Below are 16762 nucleotides of genomic sequence, written 5' to 3' on the forward strand. Positions count from 1 at the left end.
TTAAAAAAAGAATATGACATAAAATGATAAAAATGCATATAAATGGATCATTACAAAGGAACTCATTTTTTCACCAAATAACATAGGATTGGAAATATTTTTATAAATTAGTACATCACATTAGAAGAATATTAGTGATTTTTTCTAGATTTTTGAGAATTTATTTGAGTCATTAAAAAATGCTAGAATTTATAAAAGTTGACTTATTTAGAGAATTTTAATTAAATATTGGCTCATGCTTTTTGGATCAAACCAATTAAAACGAATTGATAGTGAACTTTATTTTACTCATGAAAACGGTTAGAATTTTTAAACTATTTTTATACTTCCAAATAAAATCATGAGTTAAATAAAAAACATGAATTTTAGGACACTTTCTTGCTTCTATTGTAGCTTGCTAGTTTCTCTGGAGCGCGCGCACGGCAGAGCCGTATTCGGTAAGTGAGGTGTCGAATATGACTTTCGACACCTCATTTCTCGAATATAGAGCGTTTTTGGTATTTAAGATACCGAATACGATGAACAGTGTTGTATTCGGCATTTTAGGTGCCGAAATCAGTAGGTCCGACGTATTTTCGGAGTTTAAGTACCGAAATTGAGTTTTCGGATTTTAAGGTGCTGAATACAGGTGCTAGATTTACAAATACGCCGATATGTTGTCTATTTTCGTAAATACGCCAGCGTATGTTGTTTATTTTTGTATTTTATGGCGGCAAATGCCTAAAAGGAGCAACAACATATCAAATTGCCACTTGTACGGTTATACTGAATATATACCTTATACCCACCTACTCTGCAAGCATTGTCCAACCCTTGTCTACCTCTGCTGACCTCTGCATCTATAGGTCGATAAGTAATAGCACAAAGTCTCACAATTGTAAAAGATTGCAGAAAAATATAGAGGGGGGATTGCAGAAGAAGCCACATTTTGCCTTTTCCTACATTTGTTTCCTGCAAAGCTTCTTCTCCCTTGTTTTTCCGTCCTGACCTGCTTCTTGGATTTGGATTTCTTACTGCATAGGAGTAACAAGTAAAGAACTGAGAGGATTGAAGAGAGCCAGGGAAAGATCTGTTATTAGAAATTTTGTTCTGGCTTGATGTTACTAGAAAGGGAAGTGAGGTGGCTGGATTGCTTCTCCTGCATGTTCACAAGGATAGTCCAAGCGGAGAGAATCTGAGCCCAAATTCTTGTCTTCTCCGCTGTCAATTTGATAACGGTGCGGCGAGTTGGATGCATTGACGCAAAAGTGGCACCTTGCGCGCGCTGGGCACGGTGACGCGCGCGTGAGGGGGCGAGCGAGGTGACTGCTAATGGATGTGGAGAGCGGCCGCGGCGCCGTGAGTGCGCGCAGGAAGGTGAGCCCGGGCAACTTTTTCTTCGATTCCGTCGGAAAGATTATATTTTTGTTTGGTCTGGTGATGGATGTTTTTCGGTTTCTTTCTGTGGTCGCAGTCATGGCGGTCGGAACTTTTGCTCGCCTACCAGAGCCTCGGGGTGGTGTACGGCGAGGTGGCGACGTCGCCGCTGTACGTGTACAAGAGCGCCTTCGCCGGCGGCGACATCGAGCACTCAGAGGGCAACGAGGAGATCTACGGCGTGCTCTCCCTCGTGTTCTGGACGCTCACCCTCATCACGCTCCTCAAGTACGTCGTCGTCGTGCTGCGCGCCGACGACGACGGCGAGGGCGGCACCTTCGCGCTCTACTCGCTCATATGCCGCCGCGTCCGCGCGGGGCTCCTCCCCAGCGGCGGCGGCGGCGGCGACGAGCTCATGGAGCGGCGCGACAGCGCGGCGCTGGGCCCCGCGTCGGGCGTGCGCGCGGCGCTGGAGCAGCGCAGGTACCTGCAGTGGCTGCTGCTGCTGTTCACCCTGCTCGGGACGTCCATGGTCATTGGCGACGGCGTGCTCACCCCTGCTGTCTCCGGTCTCACTTCCCCTCCCCTCATCTGAGCTGTTACTGTTGCTTTGGTAGGTGTTCAGAGTCTGATGTTTGTTTGTTGCCCTCTTTGCAGTATTCTCAGCAGTTTCCGGGCTAAAGTTGTCGATGGTCAATGAACAGCACCAATGTAGGTCAATTGCTTGCTACAATTTTGTTTACGATTGCTTGATGGCGACATGTTTTACCTTCTAATTCTAATTGAATTGATTATAGGTGCTGCATGAGTTGTGGAAGCAGTTTCTGAATTGTGTATTCTGTTTTGTCATGTTGATTTGCAGATGTTCTGCTTCCAGTAACATGTGTGATACTGGTAGGCTTGTTTGCCTTGCAGCACTTCGGCACACACAGGGTCGGGTTTCTCTTTGCGCCCATTGTTTGCTTGTGGCTTCTCAGCATCAGCATCATAGGGGTCTACAACATCATCCATTGGAATCCCCATGTGTATAAAGCCCTTTCACCATACTACATGTACAGATTTCTCCAGAAGACTCAAACTGGTGGCTGGATGTCACTGGGTGGGATCCTTCTCTGTGTAACTGGTAGGGAAAGAAAATAGGCAGTTGCACCCGATTCAACTCCACCGCTTTTCATAAATGATGACGATAAGTTGATTATGTGAAACTGTTGAAATTATCAGGTTCTGAAGCTATGTATGCGGATCTTGGACATTTCTCACAGTCTTCAATCAAGGTAAGAAATGAGCGTCGTATAACTCCGATCATGTTACAAGAGGCTGGCAATGTGCAGTCCTTTGTATGGTGAAAGTGTTCATCCCTATAGGACTCCTAAATGAACAGCCAATTCAACTTCACTGCTTTTCATAAACGTACAGTCCTTTGTCCTAAATTCTTGTCCCTATGCTCTCGAATGACTTATAATTCTATGCTGGTAAGAGAGTGCAACAGTTAGCTATATTACATGTCTAACCAAATAAAGTGAAGACAACTGAATTCATGTGTAGAAAAAGTGTCCTTGTACGCACCATCAATATAGAGGCATTGTATTGTATAAACGTGTAGTTAGAGACTTATGTTGTCCATTAATGAATTAGTTCAGTAATGCATTGTGTTGATAATGGCTTGTATTTAGAATAAATTTGTATCACGTGTGACAAGAAATTTATAAAAATGTTACTAGATTGTGAGTTCACTGTAAACTACTAATGAGGTTTATTTCACAAGGAGGCAGAGAATTCAGACCTTCTGAGCCTGTGTCTGCGCAACAGCATGTATGACTCAATTCATAAGACAGCTTATTGTCCTTCTAACTTAGAAGACCTGAAGATTGTCTTGTAAAAGAAAAAAAAAACTATATTGTCTGAAACTGGTTCTAAATCAAAGCATGGCAAGTAGATTCTGGATGAAATGCAAATGAACAAGGAAATCAGATAACATCGTCAAAGAAAAAGCATTTAGTGGGATTAGTTGGAGTTGAACCTTAATCTTGTGGAAGTGATTAATTAATAAATATTTGAATTACGCAAAATATAGGAATATGACGAAACTTGGATTTGAAACTTGCTTATAGTACAAATATCATGTGTCGGTTTAAGTTGTATTAATTGATGAAAACCAATATCCTCTGATTTACTTATGATGGAAGACTTGCTTACAGATGTAAGACAACCACAGTTATGGAGTGTTGGTTTGCCACAGGTGCTACAGCTCCTTGTCTTGTCAGATAAGGAACAGTGCACAGACCGGCCTGCTAAAAGATTTCATGGCATTGCACAGAACAGTAGATATCAAACTCTGGTTTAATAAATAATATCAAACTCATGTATAATTCCTCTACTTGTACGTGTATATGCACAGGGATGTACATGGATTTGTTTGTGTAGTGAAAATTTCTTCAACATATATTCTGTCTAACCATTCTAAAATGCTAAACAGTTATGCAGCTATTTCGGTGGTTCTTGTTAAGAGAGCGAATAACATTGGTTGCGGCAGTTTCCCCTTGACTTAGATTTATGTCATATAGAATTATACTTACTTGAAGTGGAAGATTACATGAAGCCAAAAAGTCAAGACAATTCATTACTTTATTCAGCTGCACTAAAAGCTTGACTCAGACATGTTTGATTTTTTTTTTCTTTCAGTAAATTATTTGATGATAATCACCTATTACCTTCATTTAGGAGTCCTATTGGCTGTTCTCTGAAATTTAACCCTAAATTATATTAACACAGATGTCATCATAACAGTGATATTTGAAGAAATGTGTATGATATTTCAATTTGGAATGCTTTAGAAACCTCATGATAATTGTTTCTTATTTTCAACAATATAATCCTTAAGATTTGACGCGTGCCTCCTACCTTTTCTGGTTGTTACCGCAAGATAAGTCACATTCCGTTTCAATCTTGCTTTCAACAGATAGCTTTCACATTGGTGGTTTATCCAGCTCTCATACTGGCCTATATGGGACAAGCAGCTTACATTTCCAGGCATCACAGTTTTGAGAATGACTATCGCATTGGATTCTACGTGTCAGTGCCAGGTACTCTTTCTATTTGCCTTCTTATTCTCATTGATAAATATTTAGTGATTAAAACATTTCCCCTTCTTTGGTTTTTACTTATACAATAATCTCTTTCTAGAAAAAATCAGATGGCCTGTTCTGGGGATTGCAATACTTGCAGCTGTAGTTGGGAGCCAAGCGGTTATTACTGGAACATTCTCAGTTATCAAGCAGTGCTGTTCCTTAAATTGCTTCCCCAGGGTGAAGATCGTGCATACATCCTCTACAGTGCATGGCCAAATATACATACCAGAGATCAATTGGATCTTAATGATACTATGCCTTGCTGTTACTATAGGCTTCAGAGACACAAAGCACATCGCGAATGCACAAGGTAAAATGTAAAAATATCTGTTAACAACGAGCTTTAACTCTTCCAAAATAACACAGTATACTTTTTTTTAACATGAACAGTCATGAAAGATATGAACACTTGGCTGTTTTTCTTGTAATTTTGCATCTATTGAAGGTCAACTCCAATTGTTTAGCTGATGTGTGTTTGGTTCAGGGTTGGCTGTTATAACAGTTATGCTCGTCACAACTTGCTTGATGTCAATAGTTATTGTCCTATGCTGGAACAAGAATATCGTATTTGCTATTTGCTTCCTTCTTTTCTTTGGTGCAATTGAAGCGATCTACTTCTCGGCATCCCTTGTGAAGTTTCATGAAGGGGCTTGGGTATCTATCACCCTGTCCTTCATTTTCTTGATGGTGATGTGCGTGTGGCACTATGGCAGTACAAAGAAGTATGAGTTTGATGTGGAAAACAAAGTCTCAATAAGTTGGCTCTTGAATCTAGGCCCTTCATTGGGTATTGTTCGTGTCCGAGGCATTAGTCTGATACATACAGAGCTTGTGTCTGGGATTCCTGCCATTTTCTCCCACTTTGTCACCAATCTGCCTGCATTTCATCAGGTATCTTGTCATACTTTTTCATATTATTCTTCCTGTTAGATATATATGTATATTGTCTTTTAGTCCTTTGTATTTCCCCATTGTATAAGGGGCTTCCTGCATATTTCCCCCCAGCTGTACTTGTATATATATTCTTTTATGATGTCTGAACACACTGCTGAATAATTTATATAACTGAAAATCAATGTGTGCATCTCTCTAACTTACCGCAATAACTGTGTTTTTGGTCAGGTTGTGGTCTTCCTATGCATTAAATCAGTTTCTGTACCGCATGTCCAACCTGAGGAGAGATTTTTGGTCGGCCGCATTGGCCTGAAACAATACAGGCTATACAGGGTAGTGGTCCGGTATGGGTACCAGGATGTACAGAAGGATGCCATGGAGTTTGAGAAGGACCTAGTCAGCAGCATTGCAGAGTTCATCCGCTCTGGGGACTCGGACCAAAATGGCTCTCTGGATGGTGCAGGCAGTCCCTATGAGCGTCTGTCTTACATCAGTAAAGGCCTTCCATTTCAGGAGGAGGAAGGTGAGCTTGACGGATCACCCGAATCATCCTCTCGTGAGCTGATAAACCTGAACACTCTATCGAGCAAGTCGAAGAGGGTAAGGTTTGTGCTTCCAGAGAATGCGCAGATCGACAGCGAGGTCCGTGGTGAGCTGCAGGAGCTGACTGCGGCGAGAGAGGCAGGCATGTCCTTCATAATGGGGCGCTCATATATGAAGGCGAAAAGCGGGTCTGGTCTGATAAAGCGGATTGCCATAAACATTATCTACGAGTTCCTGACAAGGAATAGTCGAGGCCCTGCCTACGCAGCTAACATACCACATGTTTCCACCCTTGAGGTAGGAATGGTTTGCCAAGTCTGATAGATATTGATATCACCATACCCAGCTGCATAGAGGTAGAATTAGAAATAATTCATGTTCTTATACTTGTATATATAAATAAACTATAGAGATAGATGATGATGAAGCAGGACACATAGGCCAGCAGATGCAGATCTTGGGTAGTTTGATAGATGAAGTGTACGTAGTTTTCTCTGTAGTCTCGTTGAGCTCTCTGCTTTTGCTTTTTTCATCTTCTGTTGTCAACTTGTCATTGTTGTTGTTGAGCAATGATGGTACCCGCAGGAAGGACAAGCAACACGGCATTTTTGTGCGCATGAGTTGGTGTGTGGCCAATTGTATTTACGTTTATCAGAATCTGAATAAGTTGATGCTGAAATTGTTTTGGTCAATTCTGAGAGGAGACTGAAAAATGCTACTTGTCACCATGACAATGTTTTAGTAGATCCGATGGGCAGGCATGATAAATACTTCTTTTTTAGATCAGGCATGATAAAATATTCTCTTTTTAAGATCAGGTATGACAAATATTCTGGGCAGCTCAATAAATCATCTGGAGATCAATCTGTTTGGCTAGTTTTTTAAGAGAAAAGTGGAAAAAATAAATCTCACTGTTAAAGTTGTGTATTCTAGTTTGCTTTCTAAAGTGCGTCTATGCTCTTTTAAGAAAGCAAAACAAAAAACAACATTAGTAATGATATAAGTAAGATTTGTGCCATATTTTCCTTTCCTTTCTACAGCATAACCATCGTTGCTGACTGATACATATCCCTTCGCTACTAGATCTTGAAGAGACATTATTTTGTACTCTGCTCCCTGTAATGGCAAATATGAGTCATCCAGGAATCTGCTCCCTGCTTTTTTAGACTACTTAGATTCGAATTCTCTTTGATATAAATTTAGATGTATATTTCTTTTTATTTATAATGTCATATAGTTCTATCTAGGACGGTCAAGTTTTTTAAATATTTTTAGGTTTAAGTATCAACACATAATAGCATCATATAAAGTTGGCTAAATTTGACATGTCACCGTTTAGTCTGATGACAGTAGCATATTTGTGCATTGAACCGGACGTCCATTTTATTGTTTTGAAAAAAATCATCTTTTTTTTTTTGTTTCCTTTCAGTTTGCCTTAGATTCTGTCAGTGATGGGCCTGGCCTGTTCATTCCAGGTCGAAGCAGCCGGTCACTTACACTTTGGGCCTAACAAAGAGCAACACAGGAGACGTGTAATCACGTCAGGGCCCACCTCACAGTCTCTCTCACGCACGCCGAGGCGGCGGCACCCGTCACCAACCTATCACATCTCCATGCGCCTTCGCTGTTGTTAGCTCGATGTTTGGCGCCCTTTTCTGCAACCTTTTGTCCGGTCGACCTGATGACTGATGTGAGCGTGGTCTGATCTGATCCTCTCAACCGTGCTCCTATCATTGCATATCTAAGGCAAAGAAAATGGAAATTGTTCCGGCCATTTGCGCCCTCGGATGCATCTAGCCTTTTCTTTATTACATATTATCAGCTCATGGCTAAACGTTAGATATAATACAAATAACTTATGAATATAGAATTCAACCAATAGATAGCTATAACTAAATCACATCTATTCTTAACGAAATAATCCATATCCACCACTTTTAATGTTTGGCACACCATGAAATTATCCTTCATTTTATCCTCCTTCTATAACCATCTCCAAAATCTTAACCAGAAGGTTCCTGAAAAGTATCTATATAAAAAGATGTGATTGTTTTTTATTAAAGATCATATCATTATGGCGAAGCCAAATAGTTTAACATAAAGCCATCACCCAAACTAAAATATTTTTCTTCTTACTTTCCCCTATGCCACTCAGTCAACTGCCCAACATATGACTAATGCTCCTAGGTTTGTTTATATACCTAAAGCAATCCAGAAAATTCTCCATGTTAAATTGGAAAAGTCACATTAAAAAAAGATGATCTAGTGGGGATTGTGAAGATTTTGTTTCAAATTAGCCAGAAGCTTAGGCATTCACTAAAAAAAATATTGTTATCTATGTCAGGTTTATAACTCAAAATAACTAGGTGGGCGGGAAGGTTAAACAATCTTCCCATCAACAAGGTCATGATTGTGCATATTGAAACACGATTCGTGCTATCCTAGTTCTCACACTCAGCTCGAAAACAAGAGTCGAGGATACAATCTTTCTTATATAATATAGTCGTGCATCTGAATTTATCGATCAATTTCATTTCGGGAAAAAAATGGCATAACGTGTGAAGCCCCCTATTGAAACTGGATAATAAGGAATGAGTTAGGTGTTTGTCACTTAAAATCATCTTAGATCACCATTAGCCCTAAAATAGACACATCTTGATTGCCAAAGGGTGAGTACATACTGGCGTTCGGAGATGCCATCAGGTGTAGGTGTAGAGTGTGATCGTGTTAGTGTAGTGGTGGCCGGCTCGGTGAAGACGAAGGCGACGCAGATGAACTCAATGTAGTTGCAGCGGCACTGTGGTGTGGACGATGACGGCGGCCTTCGCTCCACTACAGTGCCCAGACGATCGGTCTAGGGTTTAGGTGTGTAGGGGTGTACGTTAGCTGCATGAGATTGATATTATGGCGCTGTTTGGAACAGGATCGTAACCAATAGGTTGGTTAGCCCCGATTAAGGCGTGTGAGAGGAAACGGACCCCTATTTTTTGGTCACGGTAGGGAACACATAAAAACATAAGACCGAGATCAATTCCAACATTAGATAGTTGGGACAATCATTTTTGCATCTAGAATAAAGAACAATGTCTTGATGAAAAGGAAAAACTATCAACACTATCTTTTGGTCTTTGAAGGAGTGACTGGCTGGTCAAGATCTCATCAACAATCCAAGGTTAAAATCAAGGGCATTCCAAACACTTTAAGTACAGAAGGCACCTCATTGGTCCAAGCTTAGAGTTAATAACTACCTGCACAATGGAAGCATGGATACATCGTGGCTTTTTGGTCTTTGTTCTTTCCAGATCTCAATCTATTGGTCATCGAGTTTGTGTGATGGTGAAGATATGAGAAAAGTTGTCGAGGAGAGCAAACTTCCTTGTCGATCCCGATTGTCGATCCCGAGAAACGAAGAACCTAGATGCATTTCACACACACACAGAGAGAGAGAGAGAGAGAGAGAGAGAGAGAGAGAGAGAGAGAGAGAGAGAGAGAGAGAGAGAGAGAGAGAGAGAGAGATGCATGCATGGAGATCGATGGCGACATGGGTGTGAATCTTGTGATGCTGCATTCAGTGCAATTGCATGTGTACTGATGCGCATCGTGCAAGGATGTTTCCCTGATAAGATTGATGAGCCCTCCAACAACCTAACGGGGTACGTTTTGCCGTGATGCGTCGTGCCCGTGTATAAGACACAGTAGCCTAAAACCTAGCTATTTCTTATCAACTTGGGTCACTCAACAAAATTTTATTTGTTGATGATGCACAATTGATTTAATTAAAGTGATGATTTCACACCCCCCCCCCCCTGTTTCTTAATTTGTCGTACACCACATCATCTCTCATCCAAATGCCGACGAGCCACTGTCCAGTGTTTAAGATCCCGGTTTAGGAAAAAAAAAGGGACCAGCCGATATGGCCGAATTTCAGAAAATTTCGGTCCGAAATTCTTTAAAAAAATCAGAATTTTGAGTGAATTTTGATTGAAAATTCCAAATTTGTTCAAAATTGACCAAAAATCATCCAAAATATGCGTGGCCCACTATTGTCAGCTAAGGCAGGCCTGTGGCAGCTCCATCTCCATGGCCCACGCCTGTCGGCTTGCATGAGGATGATCATGTCACCACGGATGCGTACTAATAAAAATAAATAAAGAAATTAGAAGAAAATTAGTAGATAATTTTTTTTTTCGGATCTTATCTAAAATCAAACTATGACATCACTCTTAACGTATTCGTTCGACAGTACACCTGGGACGCATCCACATCCTGAGGCCGATGTATTAGTGGCCAGTATACGGATAGAGGAGGACAAAATAAGGCTAAGTTATAACACGAATCCTGAGACTAGCACCAACACAAGCTAACTTATGTGCCACACACTGTTATAGTGCTATAACGATTTACAGTTAGAAAAGATTGGCAAAAACCTGAAACAGCTTATTAGATGATTCCCGTCCTTTTGTTCCCATCGGCCCTTTTTCCTTCCATTTCACTGAGATTGGACCTCCGATGGGCCTGCTGTGCCTCTTTCCTTCCGATCCCAAGCGGTAACTCTTACTTCGGGCCCAAAAAATATTATAAAGAGCAAAACCGGAGGCGTGTGGTGCTATCATGCGCGGGCCCACCCCGCAGACTGTTATCAACCAATCACATCTGCACGAACGGTCCGCAGCTCCTCTCGCACCTTTGCTGTTGTTGTTGGCACGATGCTTGGCGCCCTTTTTTGCAAGCTTTTGTCCGGTCGACCCGATGACTGATATTGCATATCTAGGATGTAACTTTGGCCAGTATTTTTATTACAATATATTTGTAAACTTTAATAAAGTTATAATATTACGAAATTGCATTTCAAGACACAATTACATTTCAAACCTACTCCCTCTGGTTACAAATATGGGTCGTTTTAGCCTCCTCAACTATTCTCTAAATATAAGTTATTTTTGAACTTTATGCACTTTTTTTTTCTCTTGTTCTCGTCTTGCTTTTGTTTAATAAATGCTACTACTCTCACAAATGAATGAGTTATCTTTTTCAATACAGAATATATGAAGGACAATAAGGTCATTTGATTTACTTTCTTAATCTTTGTGTACAAATCTAAAACGACTTACATTTGCAATCGGAGGGAGTATATAATTTGGAAGATATCACATGTTATTCAAAAGTTTGACTAGAAGCTTATTCAAATCGTTAACTATTTGTGACTCGAGGCAGTAAGCAGGAACTTCAACATTCCGTAAAGGAGATTGTCATCTGAGTTGTTCTACGACTCAAAATTGGGTGGATGAGAAGATTAAACAATCATCCTAATACTTATCCTGCTTAACTCGACAACAGTAATCAAGAATTCAAAATTTGTTATAAGACAATTTCTAAAAACAACAATATCTTACAAAACAATAGTACAACTGATAGAATTTGTCAATCGACTTAGTTCCAGGACGATGATATAACGTGTGAATTCCCTACCTGAACCACATAGCAAGGACTGAGCTACTTGGGACAATCATTTTGCATCTAGAATTAACAACGATTTGTCTTTATGAAAAGGGAAAAGATTACCAACACACTATCTTTTGGTCGTTCAATGAGCTAGTGGTTAGTCAAGATCTCAACAAATACAAGGTTAAGATCAAAGGGCATTCCAAGCACTTTAAGGAAAGAGGGTACATCATTGGACCAAGCTTATTTAAACACACTAATCGAGAATTAACTAACTACACAGTAGAAGCATGGATACATCAATGGCCCTTTGATCTTTCTTCTTTGCTGTGATCTTAGAATCTAGTGGTGTGAGTTGGTGTAATGGTGAAGACATGTGAAAAGTTGTCGAGGAGAGAGAAACTTCCTTGTCTATCCCGAGAAAGAAGAACCTGGATGCATGTCACAAGTGGTCCTATTGTGTGTGTGTGAGAGAGATGCATGGAGGTGCCGACATGGATGTGAATCTTGCGATGTTACACTGCATGTACTGCATGCTGAACATCGTGCAAGAATCTACGTTGCACGGATATGATCGATGAGCCCTCCAACAACCTAACGTGGTACGGTTCACTGCTCTATTGCCAGCTGCTCAGCTCTGCCCTAAATATGTAGGGTCTGTTTGATAAAGTTTAGTTTGATTCGAGACTTATATTGGTTTTAGAGTTTGTATGATAAAATAAAGTAGTTTAAATTTTTATTTTTAGTTTAAAATAAAAATTATATGGCTCAACTAAATATCCTTAATCTACCTACAATTCTAGATCTAAATTTTTTTGAGCTATGTTTGATCAGCTCTAAGAAACCTTAGATCTGAAGTTATACCAAACGGGACCATAGTCATAGAAGCTTAGCTCTGGCAAATAATTGGATTGCATTAGTTCATGTGTACCATTAGGCATGTTATTGCAATGAATGGCAGATAATTGGAGCACACGTGACAAATTGCTAACTTAATATGGCGGATAGTCAGAATATCTCTAGGCATTAACAAATCTAGAGATATGCACCATATTATAGGCGGTTGGCTAGGTGACTTAGGAGCAAGTAAAAAGAAAAAGATCTTGCTTAGGGTGGCTACCCTTTTTTGAATAATTTGGCTATATTGTAATGATATTGCCTTTGATAAAAAAAAAACAATAACCTCTTTGATATCTTGATTTCAATAACTAGAAATCAAGATATAGCAATACTACAGAAATAAGCTTATATGTCGGTACATCACTACCGGTTCTTTACGAGCTGACAGTGATGGAGTATCACTGCCAGTTTATATCAAGGATCGACACTAAAAGGCCATTCAAAAAGAACCGGCAGTGAAACTTGATTATCGCTGCCGGCTCGTGACTAGAGCCAGCAGTGAAATCTTGACTATCACAGCCGGTTGGTGGCTAGAGTTGGCAGTGATAGTCGTCAAGCATCACTGCCGGTTGGTGGCTAGAGCCAGCAATGATAGTCAAGGTTTCACTATCAGCTCTAGCCATGAGCCGGCAGTGATAGTATCACTACCGTTTTGTAGCTAGAGTCGGCAGTGATAGTGGATGATAGCTTATTTTAAAAAATTCATAACTTTTTCATACGAAATTGGATGGGAACAAACTTTATGTCAAAACTGAAGCTCTCGACGAGATCTACAACTTTGTAGTTGAAAAACCTTTTCATTTGATGTCACTTAGATATCCAAATAATCATTTGAAGTTTCAGATAGAAGATGTCAAAAGGATTGCATATGCTAATTGTATCACTAGTACTTTTATGGTGGGATGGTAAGAACATATCGCGCGAGCTGAGAGGTTCCGGGTTCAAGTGCTACGAACCGCACATGCGCGTATTTTGTAGGAAAAATCGCATGAATTGTGACTTGCCTGGGCGTGGAGGTTCCTCGGGTGCAATTTTTTTTTTCAATTTTTCCGGCCCCAAAAACATCGATTTGGCGCCCGACTATCACTACCGGCTGAAGGGCCTTCAGCCGGTAGTGATAACCCCTTCACTGCCGGTCCCCGGGCCGGCAGTGATAGTCGGGGACTATCACTGCCTGTTGCCCACTGCCGGCTCTAAAACTGGCAGTGAAACCCTTTTATGGGCCGGCAGTGAAGGAGTTTTTTTTAGTAGTGTAGCTAACTTTTGAAAGGAGACATGAAATGGATTTTTTGTAGGATCAAGAGTGGCAACTAGAGGGGGTGAATAGACGTCTCACCAAATTCTTTTGAATAGGATGACCTTTCCTTTTGTTTCATCCAATGCACCTCAAAAATTCAAGTGGAAAAAAATAAAGAGAAACAAAGAAAAGAACCGATAACATATGACTCTATGGATGAGATATGAACACAAGGTTTCATTTAAGACTATTTCACGATCCTAGTTATAAAAAGCCCACAATTTTGAAAGATACTCAATAAGATGATCACCAGGTGAGAAAACTCTCCACGTTAATAACTTAGAGGCAAGAAAATGCGAGACCTAAATTTGTACTATTGTACGCACATTTTATGCTCCTAGCAACAAAGAAATAAACTTCACAAGGGGAGAAAAACTCGAGCTTAGAAAGAAAAACGAAAATCACAACCGAAAAAGAAAAACTTGCAAGAGAAGCAAGGGAACAAAAAAAGAGACTAGAAGGAGATGACCACAAGCTCATGCGAGAAAATCAACTTCATTAAGCACAGAGGAAAGCCCGATTTTAGATAGATTATAGAGTATATTCCTCTCACAAAAATCTAACATATTACAAAGGATATGCCTATCCTCTCATCTACTCCAAAATTTATCTAATGGCTGGCTCAAGACTCCCCTACAGCTCTTCCTCTCTATTTATAGGCCTAGAGAGGTGGCTTAGCCATTAAGTTTCCGTGTACCCAAAATACCCCTCGCTTATAATGGCCTCATACCTACCACCGGAGTATTTTGGTCAATTTTCTGCTTCTATCATCGAACGATTGACACCTTCACGACTTAGCTTTGCCTCGACACTTGCTTCGCGATGATACCACGTGCACTCCATCCCTCCACGGTTTTGAGGCCAAACCGTAAAACCACCTCGCACGTTTCTCAAAGTATGACTCACTGCTGCTTGCTTTGACCTCAAGTAAGCATCTTGATGTCGACGTATGTACTCATCTTAAGATCTTGACCGCCAAAAAGTCTCTTCTGCTTCCGATCCCTCGAGCCATTTTGTCACTTACACCAGCATCCACTTCGCTTAACTTTGTCAATACACCGTCTTTATCCTTCCTTCCATACTTTGCTTGGTCTTCATATGCACAGCTAGGATCACCCTTGACTCCGCTCAGCCTCATCGATCGTTTAGCACCAATCACCCCACTCAGCTCCAATCACCCTGTCGTCGGCCGCTAAGTTGCATCCATCACCTGCATAATATTAGACAAGCAAACACATATCTCCAATTCCATTATAGATTAGTCTGTAATCAAAATCCTCAGTTAAAGCACATCTCAAAGAAATCGTGAGCACCGGATGGTCCGATGTGCACACCTCTTAAGTGCTAGACTATCTGGCGTGTGCCACTCTTTAGACCACACAATTTGAAATCCTCTCTGCAGAAAATACTCCGACGTTTTCATCAACCCATCGCTGGAACATCCGGCAAGCACAACTTTGCCAGACCCAAGTTTTGCAACCTCTTTGCAAGAAATGCTCCGACGATCTCTCCAGCGTTGATATCTAGCATTGCCGGACCATCCGGTGAGCACTTGGCCCACCAGAGCCAACTTGTAGGCTCTCTGCAAGAAATACTCTGGTGTCCATATCTCTCAATTGCCGGATCATCCGGTGTGTACTTAAGTTTTTGCTTCTGAGTTGCATTACTCCGGCATGTACTTAGTCTGAATGCTGGACCATCCGACACATTCATTTTCCATAGCACCGGACTATCCAGCGTGCACAATCTTCCTAAACTCAGAAATGCCGACTTCAATTCTTCCGCAACTTTGGTTAGTCAAGATCAACATTATAGTATACAAACATGCCTATGCAATCTCAAGAACGTCAAACTAAATCAACACGCATATCAATCACTCATCACATATAAGTCAAGGCTTATTTTAACTTGGTTTCTCAATCTTGCCCTTGATGAGTGCATTGACAACGTCACGAAGAACAAAGAATGGTTTGAAGATAGCACAAGAAGCTCATTCAAGTGACCAAGAACTCGAGGAGTAGAAAATGTCACATGGCATAAGAAATATCGCAAAAGCTCTAAGAGAGGTAAGGACAAGCCAAAGACCTCAAAAGCTCAAAAATGCACAAATGCTCCCTCTTGATGAATGCACATCTATCACATATTTTTAGATTTTCTCCACCTTTCATTATGCAAGATTCTTCTTTGTGGCTTAGTGCATATTTTTAATTTCCCCCCTTTTCATCATTTCTCCCCCTTTAGCAATGCAAACATCAATGACAAAACACCATGTAATGCATGAACATGTGCAATCCTAAGGAGCTTTAATAAGTATACCACAAAGCATTTACAAATGCTAGAAGCGTCAAAGGGCTATAGAGAGTAGAATGTGGAGTTCACAATCGCATAAAGGCTCAAAAAGATACAATATCACAAGAACATGAGGCTACACAAGCTAAACTAAAGAATTATTGGCGCATTTAAGTTCACATAGCTAAATCATGTTAACAGTGACCATCACATAGGCATCCACTCATGTCGAGGCAATACAAGCTTTAAGAACTAGCAAATTTCAATCTCAAACTAGACAAACAAGCATTCATGATAATAGGCTTTGTAAATGATCACATATGAAACTAAGACTTAGTTAGATCAAGTGATTAAAAATTGTAACATTGAAGCACATCCCTTTGTTTTTATTTTTATCCTCAAGTTGCCCCTTATCCAAGCGAAGTAGCGCTCGACTGGGTACGACAAATACCTAGAGGCTTCAAGACAACTGTATTGGATAATATTTTAGCACAAGAAACTTGATTTCTCAAAATTTTTCTAATTTAAATACATTATCAAGTTTTCACATGAGGAGTAAAGTAAAGTAGTGCCTTTGCGACACAAGTAACACATGTTCACTCAAGGTTCTATCATGACCTAAACATGCGACAAAGATAGAACATAGTGCAATATTCCTCAACCCACTACCTTGAATCAAGAAGTCTAAAACAAGACATTCATCAAACTAGCCTTAATACAAGCATTGATTAAGCCAAAGTAATTACAAACATGGTAATCAAGAATGTAGCATTTCATAGTCTACATGATTCATAAAATTGCTAAATTTCATCTTTAGGAAAGCTATCTTCCTTGAAATGTTTCATATCAAGACATCCAGATGAGCCTAAGATTAAAAGCTTGCTGCGCATAGCTACTCAACATAGTCCAAATT

At 40.3% G+C, this 16762-nt stretch overlaps 1 protein-coding gene across 1 annotated transcript; it reads left to right on the forward strand.

Annotated features, from left to right (window-relative positions):
• The first annotated feature begins 805 nt into the window (after positions 1 to 805).
• LOC133930465 (potassium transporter 24-like) lies at positions 806 to 6600 on the forward strand. The gene is made up of 9 exons (XM_062377120.1): positions 806 to 1356; positions 1454 to 1925; positions 2014 to 2067; positions 2219 to 2479; positions 2578 to 2630; positions 4316 to 4439; positions 4540 to 4794; positions 4969 to 5375; positions 5607 to 6600. Exons 1-9 carry the CDS (start codon positions 1312 to 1314, stop codon positions 6240 to 6242), a joined length of 2307 nt encoding a protein of 768 aa, XP_062233104.1. The 5' UTR covers positions 806 to 1311; the 3' UTR covers positions 6243 to 6600.
• Positions 6601 to 16762: the final 10162 nt, after the last annotated feature.

This window comes from Phragmites australis, chromosome 10 (genome assembly GCF_958298935.1).
Source record: "Phragmites australis chromosome 10, lpPhrAust1.1, whole genome shotgun sequence".
NCBI classification, from domain to species: Eukaryota; Viridiplantae; Streptophyta; class Magnoliopsida; order Poales; family Poaceae; genus Phragmites; species Phragmites australis.

Bases quoted from the DNA above. Each gene is read 5' to 3' on its own strand.
- LOC133930465 (XM_062377120.1), top strand. From the start codon at position 1,312: ATGGATGTGGAGAGCGGCCGCGGCGCCGTGAGTGCGCGCAGGAAG. The intron at 2,631-4,315 runs GTAAGAAATGAG...TGCTTTCAACAG, and splicing joins TCTCACAGTCTTCAATCAAG to ATAGCTTTCACATTGGTGGT. The intron at 4,795-4,968 runs GTAAAATGTAAA...TGTTTGGTTCAG, and splicing joins GCACATCGCGAATGCACAAG to GGTTGGCTGTTATAACAGTT.